The 18,725-nt window shown below is 38.7% G+C and overlaps 1 protein-coding gene across 3 annotated transcripts in view; it reads right to left on the bottom strand.

Moving 5' to 3' along the window:
* Nucleotides 1-4,517: 4,517 nt before the first annotated feature.
* LOC308393776 (glutaminase kidney isoform, mitochondrial) overlaps nt 4,518-18,725 on the bottom strand; it is a 32,884-nt gene continuing 18,676 nt past the window's right edge. For all 3 annotated transcript variants that reach the window (XM_080877771.1, XM_080877772.1, XM_080877773.1), the window contains exons 8-18: nt 11,500-11,532; nt 10,486-10,544; nt 10,202-10,268; nt 9,884-9,934; nt 9,607-9,783; nt 9,216-9,347; nt 8,745-8,837; nt 8,039-8,100; nt 6,702-6,778; nt 6,561-6,624; nt 4,518-6,393 (exon numbers count right to left, since the gene is read on the bottom strand). In XM_080877771.1, the coding sequence (XP_080733897.1) occupies nt 6,249-6,393; nt 6,561-6,624; nt 6,702-6,778; nt 8,039-8,100; nt 8,745-8,837; nt 9,216-9,347; nt 9,607-9,783; nt 9,884-9,934; nt 10,202-10,268; nt 10,486-10,544; nt 11,500-11,532 (960 nt within the window). In that variant the 3' untranslated portion in view covers nt 4,518-6,248. The remainder of the gene's footprint in view (nt 6,394-6,560; nt 6,625-6,701; nt 6,779-8,038; nt 8,101-8,744; nt 8,838-9,215; nt 9,348-9,606; nt 9,784-9,883; nt 9,935-10,201; nt 10,269-10,485; nt 10,545-11,499; nt 11,533-18,725) is intronic.

Below are 18,725 nucleotides of genomic sequence, written 5' to 3'. Positions count from 1 at the left end.
GAAGCACAAAAGGGTTGATCTGCTTTTCATCTGACCAAGCCTTCACCTGCTGTGAAAGGAAGTAAAAAGCCTACTCACTGAGTTATCAAGGAAAAGAAATACTGAAATCCTCTTGACGTTTTCCCTTTTTTTTTTTTAGGTGGAATAAAGAAAAAAGCGTGTGGTAGCTCTTGTATCGCCTGAGCCATCTTTTCAGACGAGAGAAGAGATATTAAAACGTGACGATGGAGATGGTCGTGGGTTTAACCAGCATCATGGCGGTGAAGGAACCTCCTAAATCATTCATATAAAACTCAAACAGCCAGCTGGTTTTTCTATGTTTTTATTCTGTGAATAAATATCTGGGCCGCCTGCATTTGCTCAGTGAGCTGCAGCAGCTTTACATACACATGAAGAAGAAACAGAACGACACCAAACACGTTACATTCAGAATACTTTGGACTTGGATTTGGATCAGTTCACCTCATCCTACAATCACGTCATCTTATTGCTACTAGTGTCAAAAATATTGGTGTTTTGTGCTTCCTTTAAGTTCCTTTTTTAATTTGAAATGTAAACTGGATGAACTGATCCAAACCCGAGGAAAAAACAAAAACTGTTTGTGGATTTTCTAAGTTGTGGATTACATTACAGACTGTCTGGTTCAGTTTGTTTGCTCAAAAAGAAGTAAAAACAGTCAAGTATGAGGTGCCGTAAGGGACATTATTACTGAAACGCTCTCACACACACTACTGAAATTTTAGCTCTCACACACACACTACTGAAACGCTCTCACACACACACTACTGAAACGCTCTCACACACACACTACTGAAACGCTCTCACACACACACTACTGAAATTTTAGCTCTCACACACACACAACTGAAATTTTAGCTCTCACGCACACTACTGAAACGCTCTCACGCACACTACTGAAACGCTCTCACACACACTACTGAAACGCTCTCACACACACTACTGAAACACTCTCACACACACACTACTGAAATTTTAGCTCTCACGCACACTACTGAAACGCTCTCACACACACTACTGAAACGCTCTCACACACACTACTGAAACGCTCTCACACACACTACTGAAACCAGAGGCATTTCTGCTGAACAGGAAGTTGTTCCCTGACAAGGAAACTGATGGAAAAAGTGGTATATTTCAAAACACTACAAGGATTTCTACTCAGCAACCTGCTAGTACAGCAGTCCCCAACCTTTTTTGCGCCACGTAAACAATATAAAAAATAAAAAAACGATAAATACCATGAAAACCATAAATAGAAATGTGTTCGAATTTTTGTGGAGGAATAAAACCCATTACATAGAAAGATCTCAGCTTGTGAAGGGATACAATAAAGGTGGTATCAAAACTCCAGAATTGGAATTTATGGTTGGCACCCTTAGAATTAAATGGTTAAAATCTTGTCTGTCACAGCCAGACTCTACTTAGCTCCACATCCCATGATTCTTGTTTAATAAAATAATATACAGGATTAGACTTTATTTTGAAATGTGATTTTGCGGCAAATAAAATCCCCATAAAGATATCAAACTTTCCAAAACAGACGTTGCATTTTTGGGAAAATGAGATTTACCCACAACTTCTCCCCATAATTCAACCTTATGGAATAATAGGGTAATAACACTTAATCAAAAATCAATTTTCAAGAGTGACTGGTTTGAACAAAAATATTATATTCATAACAGATTTGTTGGATGATAACGGTGTCATTCTAAGTTACACAGACTTTTCAGAAAAATATTGTCTAAACTGTTCTCAAAGAGAATATAACAAATTTTGTGAACTGGTCCCACTGCCTCTGCTTCATTTGATTAAAATTTTTATGATATACAATAATTTCTCATCAGTGCTCCCAAATTTATTGCTAGGGCAATGTCAGCTGTTTGATAAAAATGCAATAAGAAATTTGTTAGTGGTTTCTTCAAAGACAAAATATTTCATAGTTACAACAGAATGGTTACATGGCATGGTTCTAATTTAGTTATTTCATATACACTGGATAAAGCATACTAAAAATTTATGAAATAGCCTATTCTACCTAAAGTTAAAGAAACACACTTTAAACAAAACTAATACTGTGGCAGAATTTCTAAAAAAAGAGATTTGGCTTTGAGGTGGATCAGTGTTCTTTTTGTACTGATGAAAATGAAACCCTAGAACATCTTTTTTTTTTCCTATGCCCTATCACACAATGTATTTGGTGCAACTTAAAAAATTGGATTTCCCTAAATATTAATGATGTGCCACTGTTTGAATTACATCATAATTTTTTTTATATGGATCATCTAGCATTGGATGTCTCAGACATTATTAACATCATCATACTTGTTGAGTATTGCAGCATCGACAGCGATCAACTCGAAGGAAAATGACGACGGAGGCAAAAATGTCCTTAATATTTTTGGGAACTTTATTCCTGATCAACATGCGGCAAAACTTTTCTCATGGGTGCCATTTTCGTTGTGGTATACTTTTTTTTTTTCCTTAGGGGCGTGATGACGCAGCATCCGTGCTCTTACAATGAAACAGTGCCTCCTTGTGGTGGCAACTAAAATACTGTCTCTGTTAAACCACAGTAACCATAATGCAGTTAAACACTGTACAACATGAGTACACACAATGAATATCTTAACAATACTTTTGAGTAAATATCATATCCATTGTGCTAAATGGAGGAACGCTAAGCCTTCTCTCCCTGGTTTTATTGATGATTTTAAGATATTTTTCTTTGCTAAAAAAAAGACAAAAAGCACATATGCCAAAAAAATAACCAGGATAATGCACGTCTCCCGCTATTCTAAATTTTGACTTATGCTGAGGCTAATATATTGTCTCACTAAGGTCCAGAATCGATTTGTTCCACGATTCGATTCAATTCAATTCGATTTGATTATGGGGAATTTTGACAGTCAGAAATATTATAATTCAGATCAGTACATTTACATATTTTTGTATTTAAAAAAAGGAAGCTGACACACGCAAGACTTTATCAAAGGTGTGAGCATCACAGCAGATGCCTTTGTGTCAAAGTAGCTGAAGATAAAACACATAAAAACATGAAGGTGGTTTTCCTGGCCTGGGATTTTATAAAAAATATTCTGCAGTACATCAAAAACGAAAGAAAATCATTAACATATGAACGTTACCTCTGACGTTACAGCGGTTTTATTAGAGACACGGCTAACGTTTTGCATTTTGCATAATTTTAAAAAGTTTAAATTTATTCAGTATTGAACGGCAGAAATTAGGTTTTCTTTTCGGAAGTATGTAAAATGAAAAAAAAAAAAAAACATCGGCTGACTGCGCTGTAAACAACAGTAGACTTGTGCCTAACAAGCAAGCGAATAATGCAGAAAACAGATTTTTAGAGGGAAACTGTTCTTGAAGTACAGAGAGAGAGAAAGAGAGAGAGAGACGTGCGATTTTATCGTGGTGGAAGCAAAACAGTGAGGGAATTCATGACGATGTTTATGTGAAGCGCAGTTTGGATCTTCTTTTGCTGCTGGTTCAGTCAATATTGTTTGGAGAGAGATAAAACTAACAGCTTTAGAATCGGCGCAAAAACGGCGTGAAAACAAAGCGCGGACCTGCCGACAGATCAGAGTCAGCGAGCTGTCGGCTTTCAGCCCCGACCGTGTCCGTGCTGTCGGGTGAGAAAGGCGACATCTCACTGATTCTGATCCGCGGGTCCGCGCTGTGTGTTTACGTCTTTGTGCAGAAGCCGTGTACCTGCTCTCATTTACTGTCTTAGCTGTTTGGTGGTTGTTGAAATTTTGTGAGGTTTCACCAGAGATTCTGGCATTTCGGGTAAAATAAATTTATATTAAAAAATCGATTCAGGATTTTAATGAATCGATTTCACGTTATCCAAGCCAGAATCGATTTTAATCAATAAATCGATTATAAAAACCCACCCCTAACTAACAGGTTGCTGAGTAGACATCTGTGTAGTGGTTTGTTTGAAATCTAACACTTTTTCCTTCAGTTTCCTTGTCAAGAATTAACTTCCTGTTTAACTGAAATGCCTTCCTGTTTAACTGAAACGCCTTCCTGTTCGACTGAAACGCCTTCCTGTTCAACTGAAACGCCTTGGTTTTTCAGTAGTGTGTGTGAGAGCTAAAATTTCAGTAGTGTGTGTGAGAGCTAAAATTTCAGTAGTGTGTGTGAGAGCGTTTCAGTAGTGTGTGTGAGAGCGTTTCAGTTGTGTGTGTGAGAGCTAAAATTTCAGTAGTGTGTGTGAGAGCGTTTCAGTAATAATGTCCCTTACGGCACCTCATAGTCAAGCGTGCTTCAGACACACAAAAACACATCTGCTTTTCAAGTATGACTGCTCCTCCAAAATAAAAGCCTTTAAATTTGAACAGCAGAAAATGAGAGGATCAACAAAGGAAGCAGTTCACTGGTTGTTAAACAAATGCTGGATGTTTTTAATTCCAACTTTAACTAGCTTAAAATGCAGGATTAATTAAGATGTAGATCCGAGGACTTACATGTGGAATTTTCACGTCTACAGCAGGAAAGAAAAAAATAAAGTACTCAAGCAGTTTCTTTTAATTCTCCATTTAAATAACACTGCATTTAAATGTTGTTTGGGGGGATTTTACAATTTGTGCCTAGAAACTACAGAGGCTGTCGTCAGACACTGGTAGAATTACCAATAAAGTTTTAAAAAGAAGTTCAATGAGGAGAAAGATTAAGAACCATCTATAAGATATATAGATGATTTATGAAGTCAAAAGAAAAGTAAGGTGAAACTGTTGAGTTGCTCTGTGTTATCTTAATCCTAGAGAACGTACAGGTTGCTAGGGAAACATGCGTATTCATTTTAAGGTCGATTACAAAGACTAGTGTAGCAAAAACCTCGCTTTAGTGGCTAACAGGCTGCTGCATTTGTGCAGTTTGTATGGAAGACTCCAACTTGTCTGACACTTGCCAACTGCTCACTGAGTGGTAGAGAAATTATGAAGACTGAGAACGGACCTCTGCAGACCGGTCGGCATCTTCGATGCCAACAACAGGCGATCACAGCAACCTGCTGACTATCAGAGCAACACAGTCTTTGCAACCAATTTCAACTCAGCGACAAGTCTCTAGGTCTCTATTAGCGAGACCTTAAAATGTTTAAACTGATTAAAATGTGACGCTTTCTGTTTTCAAACAAGGCCACTAAAGGATTTGTGATAATAACTAGAATAGTAAGAGTAGTAGTAGCAACTTTCACAGTACTCCTTAGTTACTTTAAAGCAACTCACAGGGACCAATCAACTCACTGTTTATGCCACATACTGAAATACACTAGACAGACTTTCAAAATAAAAGTATTGAAATATCTCCATTGCTGAGTGCATCCATTTTCTGCTGTGACTTCTTTAAACTAAGACAAAGTGTAAGAAAAACATTTTCTTGCATGTTTACAGTCATTCACTCTCCCTGCAGGAGCCCTGGCAGTGTCGCGTCTGATATGCAGAAACGCTTTCAATGGTCAGGAGACGAAGTAGGAACTGAACTTTGGCTGGCTTGCTAAAGTAAATAAAAGAAAAGAAGGGTGAAAATTCCAGTTTTAGTGGAAAAACAACAACAATAAAAACAAAAAACCCTTTAACTCATCTGTCGCCACATTAAAAAACTGCTTACGAAAAAAAATAAGAAGAATAATTTTATGGTTCAAATACTATCCAAAAGTTTGACTGAAACACACACTGTCATCAAATCTGAACCCATCACCACACGAGACCGATCGACTACACATTTTTACACCTATTTACAGAGACTCGCCGTCCTCGGTTAATATACACAAACACTACAGTAATGTACAGTTTATCTTACATCGATTATCACAAACGCACATCAAAAAGTGTTTGGGGGGGAGGAGTTACATTCCATAACAAAGGTTTTATACTGCTGCTGCTTCCTGTTGCTGATGTTCAGAATAAAAAGAACCGTCAACGTAAAAGCTGAAACACGGAAAATAAGAGTACTTCCACACTCAGAGTACACACACGCGATACAAAAACCCAACGACACCTAAAGAGAACATGATGACGAGCATTTACACTCGGAGGGAGGCGGCTGCTGCGCTAACAGATACTGTAAAGGTTTGTTTTCAGTTATTTCAGCGATGAGTCTACTTGCGATCTTTCCAGTTTTTTGTCTAAAGCACCGCCTGATCTCTTCCCCTCGCCGGCGGAGGCAAGCGCCCGGCCTCACACGCCTGAGCAGCGCATTCTCCATCACAGCAGCCCGTCCAGGTTCTCTTCGTTCTTCTTGGCCGTGCTGCCTTCCTGATGGGTGTACTGATTGTGGTAATCGCGGAGGATGGTGACGACGTCATGGTGGCCGAAGTGCACGGCCTCATCCATCGGCGTGTTCCCCCACCTGCACCAGACACGAAGAACTTTAAACACAAATCCACCTCGTTTCATTTAACACATCTGGCTCAAAGAAATTCCCTCCATCTCCATCTATCTAGATAAGGTTTTTTTTTTTTTTTTTTACATGTATTTATTAAAAAGATAACTAAAGTAAAGTGTGGTCTCGGTTACCTGTCTTTGGGAACTGGGTTGACCTTGCAGGCCTCCAGCAGGAAGCGGACCACCTCAGCATGTCCTGAAACACACAAACATCGGGTCAGCTGACCGAACAGAGTAATTGCCATGACGACAACCTGACTGTACGCATTTCACCTTCAGCGGCGGCCACGTGCAGCGCTGTCCTCGAGTCGTAGTCCCTCTGCTCCATGTCCATGGAGGACAGCGCAAACCTGCACAAAGACAGAACAGCCAAGCAGGAAGGAAGGAGTGAGAGCCATGTGGAAACAACCAGACTAATTTGGACTTGGTTCAATCATGTGGGTTTCTTTAAGTTTCAAGCTCTTTGCGATGGTGCTGAAGGTAAATTACCTAAAGACTAGAAGTGATGTTTGCAGACTAAACTGGGGGGGAAAAGCCATCTAGTGGCTGACATCTTCATATCAGACCTCTACCTCCTTTTCCTTGGTGGACATGCTGCACCTCAGCTGTTCAGAAGAGACTCAAAACAGGCAAAGATGTCTTTCCCTTTTTGCAAACTCCCTGATTTTGGCTTCCCACAACTGCATGACTATTACTGACTGATATTTAAAATGCAGGCTCTGCCAATGAAAATGCAAGGAGCTAATTTAAGCGGTCCCTAAATCAGTACTGATGGTGTGTCCCCATGTGCTAATCACAGCCTTCCCCTGCACTGAGCAGCTTGAAGTTTACAGGACTAGTCTGAAGACAGACAGGCACACAACAAAAAATAAATGTGGATACAATAGATGGTGTGGGCTACTCCCACTAAGCAGTTCCGATTTAATGCGAGTGATGTTAAATAATAAAAACATTGCAATGATTTCTAACGCGATCTGTTCAACATCAGTTCAGATGTCCCATAAAAGCGAGGCTGTATCCATCCAGCTCTCAACTGAAATGGACTGAAATCAACCAATCACTTTCCACTTGGCCATAGACAACTATCCAGTAAACATGATTCGCTAGTTTCAGGAAAATGATCAGTTTACTAAAGATACATTATCCCCCTCCAAAGTGTCAAAATCCTGCAGTGTTTGCAGAACATCAGCAGAAAAAGAGGAACCGTCAAGTAGTTTTATTCACATCCATCGTGGGAACCCAATGAATGGAATGAAAGACTTTATATTATTAGCCTGCAAAGATTAATTTAGAAATATTAACTTACAGGAACGTAGCAGAATGTAAAGATGAGAGCAGGACCCTGCTGATTTAAATTGGTGCCAAGTTTTAGTGCAGTTTTTTTCCCCCAAACCAACAAGTCAAATAATCCAATTGGTGTGCCTGGGCCCAAGTGATGTAGATGCTGTCATCAGATGGTGAGCGCTCAAGTCTACACGGAGGTTTGTGTACCTGCCTGTTATCTGTGTGTGGTGGCCAAAAATCATATATGAAATTAAAATCAAATGAATGTCTCCGTGCTGTCCAACGGTCCTGAGTGTTACTGACACTAAACCTGAGAGCTGACGTACCTCCTGAGAGCTGACACGTCTCCTGTGTAAGCAGCAAACAGCAGGTTGATGACAGACTTCACCTGAAACACGAGAAAACAAAGCAGAGACCGTGATGCTATAATAATGCATCATAGCTTAGTGTTACTGTGTTTTTGAAATATGGTAGAACTGAAAAATCTAATATTTGTTGTTTTTCATGTGGTTTAATGTACAGTGAAAGACACCAATGATCAGGTTGTGTAAAGCTGGAAAATAACACAGCTGATGCAGTAATCTTCCAGCAGATGGCGCTGTGGATTAAGCTTCCACAAACAAGGAGGGTAATCTGCCTTTTATGGTGACACTTAGAGTCAAAATCAACACAAACTGCTCTAAACCGCAGAAAATAATCAAAATAATTACATCAATGATCTCTGTTGGTGCGTTAAAAGGAACTTCTGCTTATGTTAGTTATGTTGCAGTGCAGTCTGGGTAGTGATGTCTGGTGATTTCTGATCAGTCTTTTTCAATCTGAACCCCACAGTAATGTAACTCAGACATTACTCACTGTGAAGAAGATCACAGCACACAAGCTAACAGCAGCTTTAATGGCTCAAAATATGCATCAAACATTCAGGATTTTAACACCGCACTCCAGCAGAAGGACATTTACAGCGTGTAAAGGTCAAAATAGTCGAGGTTGTGAAAATGGAGAAGGATGAAGGCTGATGGTGCTGGCGCTCACCCTCTGGTCTCCTCCCTCCCTGCGAGGATCCAGCTTCTTTGCAAAGTGCCTCAGGTTGTCATAGTTGTGGAAGTTACACAGGGAAACCAAATCCTAAAAGGAGAAAACATGACCCAAATATTAAAAAAGAATAATAAAAGTATCTTAGGGTGAGATAAAGGAGATAAAGGATTATTTTGAACTTTGAACTACTGGTGGTGGTCAGAGGGCCCGGTGGCGTCTGTGTCCGGCAGCCTCGCCTCTGTCAGTGCGCCCCAGGGCAGCTGTGGCTACAATGTAGCTTGCTATCGCCAGTGTGTGAATGTGTGTGTGAATGTGTGTGTGAATGGGTGAATGACTGAATGTAGTGTAAAGCGCTTTGGGGTCCTTAAGGACTAGAAAAGCGCTTCACAAATGCAGGCCATTTACCATTTTGAATCATGCAAAGCTACTCAAGCATAGTCCAGGAAATGACTTTAAAGATGATGTTACCGTGCAGAACTGGATGCCTCTGACGCTGTTGCCCAGCTTGTCGAGCGGAGGAGACCAACACATGATGCCCATCACGTTGGGAACGACCAGCAGGATCCCGCCAGCCACACCCGATTTAGCCGGCAGACCAACCTGAGGCAGAAAGAGAGAATGTGTGATGTGAGATTACCTGTTAAAAGTGTGGCTCACATCTTTCTTAAAGTAACCAACAGATCCCAACCCCCCCCCCCCCCAAAAAAAACCATTACAGTAGAGCACTGTATTTTCAATTGTCTAAGTTATAGGAAACCCTGCAATTGTAGATTGCAGATTTTTAAAGTTCTGGTGCAAAACGGGAAAACAGGGAGATGGTAGCAGGTTGAACATGAGATCAGGACGAGGAGATACTGACGTGAAAAGCAAACTGTCCCGAGAAGTCATACATGCCGCAGGAGTGCATCAGACTCAGGGTGTTTCGCACAGACTCAGGGCTCAGCACACGCTCGCCCGTGATTGGACAGAAACCGCCGTTGGCCAGAGTTGCCGCCATAACGCTGGCACTCTCACAGGTCACCTCGATGGAGCACAACTGATTGAGAAACAAAGATTCGTGAATGATTGGATCACAATGACAAACAAAAATCCTGTCCCATTAGTGATTCCACTGCATCAGGATGAGCTCTACTCACCTGGAAGTAGAAGTCCAGGATGGACGTCATGTCCGTCCCCTCTGGAAAACACTGTTAAAGATAAAAACACTTTAAAATGGGAACTCATAACACACCTGCTGCTTTTCTTCAAACAGAAAAAAGGAAAACCAAGAGACATCAAAGGATAAACCAGGTGATAAACTGATTAATTACTGGAACAGAAATCCTAATATTTATGCAGAAATACCAAAAATAAAATTCAAAATACAAAAGCTAAGAATGAAATCACAAAAGGAAGAAAAGCTTCCTTTTAAACAACAAAATCCCGTCTCAGTTGTCAGCAGCATCTAATCTCACCTTCTTCTCCTTCAGGTAGTAGCCAATGGCGAAGTTTCTGTCTCCAGACTCACGCTCTGACTGGAAACTGAGCCACACAGAGACAGGAGAGAGGTTTATTTCATGATGCGACTCAGATCCTGTTACATGAACTCAAACTGAACCAGGAAGTTGCTGCGAGACCTGAGATCCACCTCAGAGATGCAGAACTGTTTTGTAAACAAGAAATCTGTCAAAGACATTAAAGTGCTTCATTTCATCTAAACATGGAAAATCTGTTTTATTTCTAACTCTGCTGCACTCACGTGGCATTGCTGAAGCCCACATACTCGTTTCCTGCCAGCTTGTTCATGAAGTTCATGACCTGCAGAGCAGAAGAGCAGATTCAGAGTAAACACGCAACACAAACACAAGACTACGAAGAAGGCTCAAGGACACTGAGCATACATATAAAAAAATAAATAAATAATAATGATAATGCAGAGCAGCTGACGCTAAAGTTAAAATTGAAAGAATAAAACTGAAACTTCTACAAATAAGTCACAATTGCTGGCATTAACACTTACTCAATTTAAGAAAACAAATATACAAATTTGGGTAGAAAATCATTGTTGTAACTTCATCAGTTATACATGAAATTACAACAATACAATTAAAATATCCAAAATAAACTTATAATTTTAGTACAAAATCATAAACTTAAATCTAAATTTTAACCAAAATATTGCAATTTGGAATATAATACTGAAATTATACAACTAAAATAATACTTAAAAAAGTAAAACTTTCACAATAAAATCATCCTTTACAGTTTAAAGATTACATTTTAAAGACAAAGGGATATTCAAAGTATTCAAAAAATAAGAGTAATTGTAATTTTAAATAGTCTAAATATTAAGAATATTAAATATTAAGATTTAAACCAAACTTTTGAGACTACAAAGTAAAAACGTTATGATTAAAGTAAAAACTATGTCAAGACTAAAGACAACAGAAAAGTTAATTAAATAAAAATGTTTAATGAATAATGTCGTATAAAACAACAATATATAAAAATAAAATTCAAATTTGACAAATGTCAATGAAATTTTGAGTGTGAAGCTAAAATTTCAAGAATAAAATTGAAAATAAAGTAGAAATATTCACAATTAGAATCAAATTTTTGAGAATAAAAACAATTTTAAAGTGTAAGTGTTGAAGAAAAAGGTATAATTCCAAGAATAATGTAGCCCTGACATTTTTTTTATATAACTTCAGTTTGGAAACTTCTCCTTCAGTCAATATTTAAATATTCAATAAATCTTCCCAATAGTACTCACATAATCAAATTTCTCAGCGTTGCTTGCCCCTTGCTGTAACACAAACAGAACCAATCAAAATATTCATAAAACAAAAACTGCAGTAATAAAAGCATGAAAAACGGTCACCCGTGTGACGACATTAGCACTATCACGTATGATCCACGTCTCTATGAAATTAAGCTACGGCAGGAAAACAGTGCAGGTTTACATCACTACTCATGTGACCAGTTAAAAAGGCCATTCAGGCATGACGTCAGATGAATTAAGATTAGGGGTGGGAGACTAGCTGGAGATGGAGGTGAACGAAAATTGTTAAATCCACTCTGGGGCTTCTGCTTTTTTGAATAGAGAATTAAATAAAAGGTTCATTTAAATAAGTGACTTAAGAGCACAGCTACTGATTACTACAGGCGTGTTTACTGTATGGTTACGTGATTAGACTTTAAGGTGCAATCACACTGCGAGCCACAAAATTAAGTTCATATTTATCAATCTGCTGCTTCTACAGCTTTCTGTAGTCATTTACAGTAACTGGTGCGTTGGTGTGGCGTGGACGATGGGGAATTGTGTGAAATATTACGTTTCTTTAACACTGAAGCCTTTTTTTTGCATTTCTTTTCACTGGAAGTGAAAAGAAATGCAAAGAGATTCAGTGATTTCCAATCACTGAATCTCTACAAACCAGATGTTTGTAAAGAAGACTTCATTACAGTTTGTGTTGATCTCAGAGTATTACAGAGTCACCAGATCATCTAGATTTGGTTTGTCGAGGTATATTTGAATGAATTATGTATCACAGTATGTTTGTATCATTTAAGTTTTTCTTCTACTTGGATTGAAGTATGAGAAACAACAGCAGAGTCATTTTAAAGACGTCTGCTTTATAAAATATAATTTCACTCCTTGGTCATTTTAGTCCCTAAAATAAGGGGTTAAGGGTTAAAGGCTCCGGTTTACAGGTCAAAGTCAAAGAAAACTTCTGGTGCATTGTGGGAAATGTAGGAGCCACTGTATTTTAAGCCCAACAGTTGCTTCAGCCTTTCTGAGGCCAACATTTCTTTGTCCTACCTGTTTACAGATTTTATTGATAATTACGATAACTGACAAATACAGATGTTGATGTGGAATGAAACCTTACTTATTTTACACCTAATGTCATTTAAATTGTTTCAACTCTACTCGATTCTATTTGAGTCCTTTCATTAAATCATGTTTCCCTACATTTTTTATTATTATTACAGTAAAATTATAAACATTTCCAGAAATATTTATACAGTTGATCCAGATCAAGTCACGGAGCACTAATGTATTTAAACCTATAAATAAGAACCAAATTTAAAACTTTACTAAACACTGCAGAACTTCATCATTATTACTATAATACAGCAGTAGATGTAGATGGAGTGAGTGACTGTTATCTCTCAGATAACAGACTCAGTCATGTGGTTCGCAGTGTGAACTCACCTCCTTCGATTTAAATCAGACAAAAACCAAAACTTTGGCCAAATGTGACAAGAACAACAAAGCCTGAAGCACGGGGAACGTTACTGCCTTTATTCAACAGCCTGAGCATGAATTCTCATTTTCAGATCATGTAACAGTCTCCCTGAAAGCTGCTGCTCTACTTTTAAACTGCACCTCAGATATTTATAATTACTGCTACCTGCAGAGTTTTTCTGGGCTCCAGCTTCACCTTTACTCTTTCATTTTGCTTTCCCAAAGTGATGCATGAATCTGCTGTGACCTCAGGTGAAAATCAAAGGTGGGACCCGGGGGTCCTGATCCCCTATTTCTAGGAAGACAGTGTTGTCCTCCCCAGTGCATCACTCTAAATATGACTGTATAAGGTTAAATAATATTATATGAGGCACCGAAAGCCCTCGTGTTAATTACACATGCAAAACAATAGATCTACATAAGTTCAGTCCAGTGCCTACTAGTGGTGCAACGGATCCAAAATCTCACGGTTCGGATCGGATCATGGTTTTAAGCTACGGATCGGCTCAATTTTAGGATCAGCAAAACAAAACAAAACAAAAAAAACAACCCAAAAAGACAAATTTAACGCGCCATTTACTTATTTAAGTATTTTTTGCCTATTAAAAAACATTCAACTCAAGACTCATTCCACGCAATTATATAAAAACTAATTAAGCTCACGAAGCTTGCCGTTGCCATGGAGATCCACCCATTTGTAGTTAGGGCAACAGAAGACACCTGGGACAGTTCAGCCATAACTTTAGACTTTTCCTGTTCATACATGCTTGGAACGATCTTGTCACTGAAGTGGATGCGCAACAGGATATCATGCAAGCACGTTCATCACAGTTTAAACCCCTTGTTTTGCACAACGGAATACGGCCTCACGTCTGCAGCTAAACACCCCAGTAGCTTTTGTAATAGCTTTATCCTGGACGGACTGGGCAGCAAAGGGCTGCTTAAACGCCGCAAACTCCTCTGCTTCTCCACCTGGACCGCTAGTGCTGGCCATAACTATGGCTTGACAGACTGACCACGCACACCATACACATACTTTTTTTCTTCTTTTTCGAATCTTCGGATCACGTGCGCGCCGAACCGTGGAGTGGGATCGGTTCGGATTACGGATCAACAGTGATCCGTTGCACCACTAGTGCCTACCAATCCCTAACTCTCTGACATCGTGAACAAATGATTGCTTCTGTAAATAAACAAGTGATAAAAAGAAATAAATAAATCCAGTTAGGCACTCTGGAGATGGCTGCGAAAACATAACTCACTCTGGAGTTATATTGTCCTTGTTGCTCATGACAAATCAACACTCTAGGGCTGCTCGATTATGGCAAAAATGATAATCACGATTATTTTCACTGAAATTGAGATCACGATTATTTGACGATATTTATTTAACCCTTTAAGACCTACTATAGAACCAAGTCCACCAGAGCTTATATTATTTTTTTTACATGCTGTAGTGCCATTTGTGGGAGCATTTCAAGTTGCTATACATCAATACAACTGTTATAGCCCATATTTTAATAATATGTATGCATTAAGTCCATAGTAATTACATAAATTGCAAAAAAGTGCAATAAACTACAAAAAAAATTGAAAATCGCTTTTGTTTTGTTTACATATATTTCTACTTGGAGAAATTTAAGAGGTTTATCCCTCAAAACTTTAAATACAATAAAGTTGCAAAAAATAGTTTCCCACCACAGGAAATTTATTTTGAGTGTCTTCATAGTTTTATTTTGGAGATACAGCAATTTTTATATACTGCAGGAAAAACAAAAAACAATCCTATGATGCAAATTTGCAAAGAAAACAGCATGTGCATCATTTCACTGTGGGAAGTGTTACGAACAGCTGATAGGAACGGCAAAGCGTGTTTCTGGAATATTAGGTTTTTGTTCCTGCAAGCGCTTTTTATGCAATTTTTGCAAAGCTATATGTGGAACGAAACCGTGACAGAGGACAAGCTGATGGCATCAGATGTAAGTACAACTCCTCCGGTTTCATATGCAAAACAAATTATTGCGCTAGCTTACACGGTTCAGGTTCTACAGGGATTTAAAAATAGTTACGCAAAACGGAGCGTGCTGCTCTGACCGGCTTTAAAGGGTTAACAATGACTTTAAAAAATAATATAAAATAGTGTGCAACACCACTGAAGTTTTTTTTTTTTAAACTCTCTTTTCAACCAACGGCAGTCACTCTCCAAATAACTTCTGCTTAGCTTTCCGAGCTTCCCTCGGGTCCTCTTAATCAGCGGTCTCCAACCTTTTTTGCGCCACGGACCGGTTTATGCCCGACAATATTTTCACGGACCGGCCTTTAAGGTGTCGCGGATAAATGAGGGAGGGGCTAATAATCGGCTCAGTCATTTTTAATGATCGTTGAAAGCCCAGATCGTAATCGTGATTAAAATTCGATTAATTGAGCAGCCCTACATCACTCTCAGAGAATTAAAACGGTGACTCTTCCTGCTTTTCTCTAACATATGATGGAGCTCTTAATCTGCCGCCAGAAAAGTTTCTCAAACTGACGGACCACACTTTTGAATAAAGACAGCAAAACATCCCCATGAATTTACGAGCATCGCCACTAACACGACTTATTCTTTCATACCGATTACTAAAGACAAACAAATTGCTTGAAAAGAAACATATGCACAAAAAAAGAGCTCCCTCTCCAGAGAAGAATGGAGTATGATATAAAACCAGTGTTTGTGCCAGAGCTGCACTGTTTATAATCCAGGTGTATAAACAGTTTGGTTTTTTTGAGGGGGGAGGGGAAATGCAGGCGGAAAAGTATAAAAAGCAACATTAAAACATTCATAGACAGCCATGTGGAGGCTAAAGCTTCTCACAAATCCAGATCAAATAAGGGAAAAAATAATTAAAAAGGAAAAATTACCAACGTCATTGACCTGAGGCTGTGTGGTCATAATTTCCCAAAGATCCTAATGCTGTAAAATATGCAACAACACATAAAACCACACAACGGGCCTTGAAAAGGTACATCACAAAGGAGAGCGTTTAAAGTGATTTAAACAGTGATTGGCTGGGACTCAAGAAAGCTGATTTTACATCTTGTGGGAATGATTATCAGAAGTGGAAAAGTTCACCTTTTTCCTCTGCTGACGACATACATTATGTCCACTCAGCTGGATATTCATTTGCAACAATCATCTTCATACAATGTTTCTACCAAAAGAGATACACGAGATGATTCATCATAACATTACCAACATAAAATGTTTCTTTTTAAGGATGGAAAGCTGGGCTGTTTATCCGGTTGTTCAGTCTGACGTCACTAGCCGTGTCTGGGTCTAAACTCCGCTGCAGGTCCATATATCAAACGATCACTATGGCATTACTGAGAGTTGAAAAACTGTCTAAAGTCTTTCATCTTTAATAAAATGATCAGCGTTCTGCTCTACCAGGTGTAACAATTGAGTTTAACATCCAGGCATCCATGAAAACGGAATTTATGACATTTAACGGAGTTAGAAGTTAGCAGAAAGTTAGCTCGCTAGCTTCTATCTAAATACAATATAGCATGTCCTGACTGCGGGGTTTTGGAAACAAATTAAAACGTACAGCTCTGTTATCACTTCCAACATAAATGAAGACAGAAAACTAAACAGCAGTGACGTTTGTAGGGTTACTGAAGTTTGGCTAGCTGGTATATAATGATGTGCTGCGTGACCGCTAGCGACACAGCTATGTTAGCATAATATAAACAAGCTAACTTTTTTTCCACTCGATAAAAGTTAACGTGAGTGTTCTCGGTGGTCAGGAACAAATGTAATCGCATGGCAGGATGCTGTAAAAGGACGAAACTTCAGCCAGGAGAACAACTGAGATAATCCATCCACAATAGGTCAAGGGTCAACAGTGATCACTGACTATTTTAGGAGCTTTTTGAGATCAAATAGAAGAAAATACATAACATTAAACATGTTAACAACACAAAAGCCATATTAAACGCAGACTACTTTAGACCCGGAAGTAGGATTCGTCGCGTCATCACTGAACAACCGGATAGTGTTGGAGGGAGGAGATTTGGATAAGGAAATCAGGAATAGAATAGCTGACCTCTCTCACACTTAAAACTATTAAATAACTGGGTCATAACGAAATGACAAACTTAAAGAACTCAGTTTAATTTTTTTATAGATATGATTTTCTTTTTCTGTGGATTCCTGTAGATGAATCCTAAATCCTTCCTCCCTCGAGAGTAAACCGCCTACAGTGTGACTCATAAGGACCTTTTCAATATAAAAGCATAATGATGGAGACAAAGAATTACTAACCCTGATGTAATATAATCCTTTCCCTAAATCTTCTACATTTCACAGTCCAGTAGATGTGTTAACATCATTTTGGAGTTGTGCTGCTGTTTTTAAACAAATGATGAAGCAGTGTTAGTTTATGGAAATCTTTTCAAACAAACCTTTATGAAAAGAGACGGTACGATAGTGGAAAGCACAGCGGCTTTATTTTCCTTTTGTTGAGTTAATTGTGCAATTTTTTTGCTCTTCTCTAACATCAAGTCTGAGGCTGAAAACTGCTGTGATTTTGCTCTTTTAGGATAAGGAGGAGTTCTGGGCGGGTTCTTGCTGTCAGGGTAAAATAGATTAGAGATTTTTGTATTGGGTGTTATGGGCAGCAAATTTTCTTCTTACAGCTAGTTGAGGAGTTTGCCGTGTTTTGAGTTTGTAAGTCATATCTCTACATCTCCAAGATAAAAACTGCAGAGAACACAAGAGTATCCGCGTTTCTTCTCAGCAGTCGGCACGTAGAGCTCTGCAACATCACAAACTCACTTTCATGTAGTTTTCTTTTTACTTCCCTCTAGTATCAGATCTGGGACATAACATACTGAAATGTTAAAAATACAACCATCAGTGGAAACACTTTTCTGCCTACAAGTGGCTGAATCAGTTCTTCCCTTTACTTTAATATTGTATCTGGGGCCTCGCAGAGCTGGCAGAAATAGGAGCTTTGGCACATTTAGAGTTGTTGCTCAGCACCAGGTTTAGAGGGCAATCACTTTTTCCCCTTAATAACAAACACCTTCATTTAAAAACTGCATTTTGTGTTTAATTGTGTCATCTGTGGTTAACATTTAAATTTGTTTGATGATCTAAAACATTTACGTGTGACAAACATACAAAACAATAGATAATCAGGAACAGGACAAACACTTTTTCACAGTGTTGGGTCAAAATCTGATGGTAACAAAGGCTGCTGTGTTATCCTGCAAGTCAGCTATTACAGTTTGAGGAGTTTGACCTCAGATGTGTTCTCACTCAGCTGCCTGTCCTTGATCTGAATAGCTGTACTGTTTCTGGAGATAAACATGCATAAAACTTGCCCTTACCCTGTATCTCCCTCATTACATTTGCTCAGTTTTGACCTGCTAATTTATAAACCACTGCACTGTTAGCAGCCTCACTCTGTCTATTTCTATTTTCTGTGTAATGGAAATGCTTCTTCACCTTTTCAGCCATTTTGTTGCAATACTGTATTTGTTTTAGTAAGCCAGACATTTTTGGCTGCTTTAACCATTTTCCAGCTTTTGGGAAAAATAAAGTATGCAATGCTGTTTCCTACAAGCACTCCAACATGTTCACTTCCAGGATTTGCCTGAAGATTTTCCAACTTGTTTGATTTTGCGTTCCATCTCTCTCTTATTGAATGTAATTAAACTCCTCTCTAAAAAGCCCTCCTGGACTCATCCTCACCGGCCAAATG

Source organism: Rhamphochromis sp. 'chilingali' (genome assembly GCF_963969265.1).
Source record: "Rhamphochromis sp. 'chilingali' genome assembly, chromosome: 3".
In the NCBI taxonomy this organism is placed as follows: domain Eukaryota; kingdom Metazoa; phylum Chordata; class Actinopteri; order Cichliformes; family Cichlidae; genus Rhamphochromis; species Rhamphochromis sp. 'chilingali'.
Note: the sequence above shows the minus strand (reverse complement) of the source record. Positions and strands in the feature narration are given on the sequence as shown.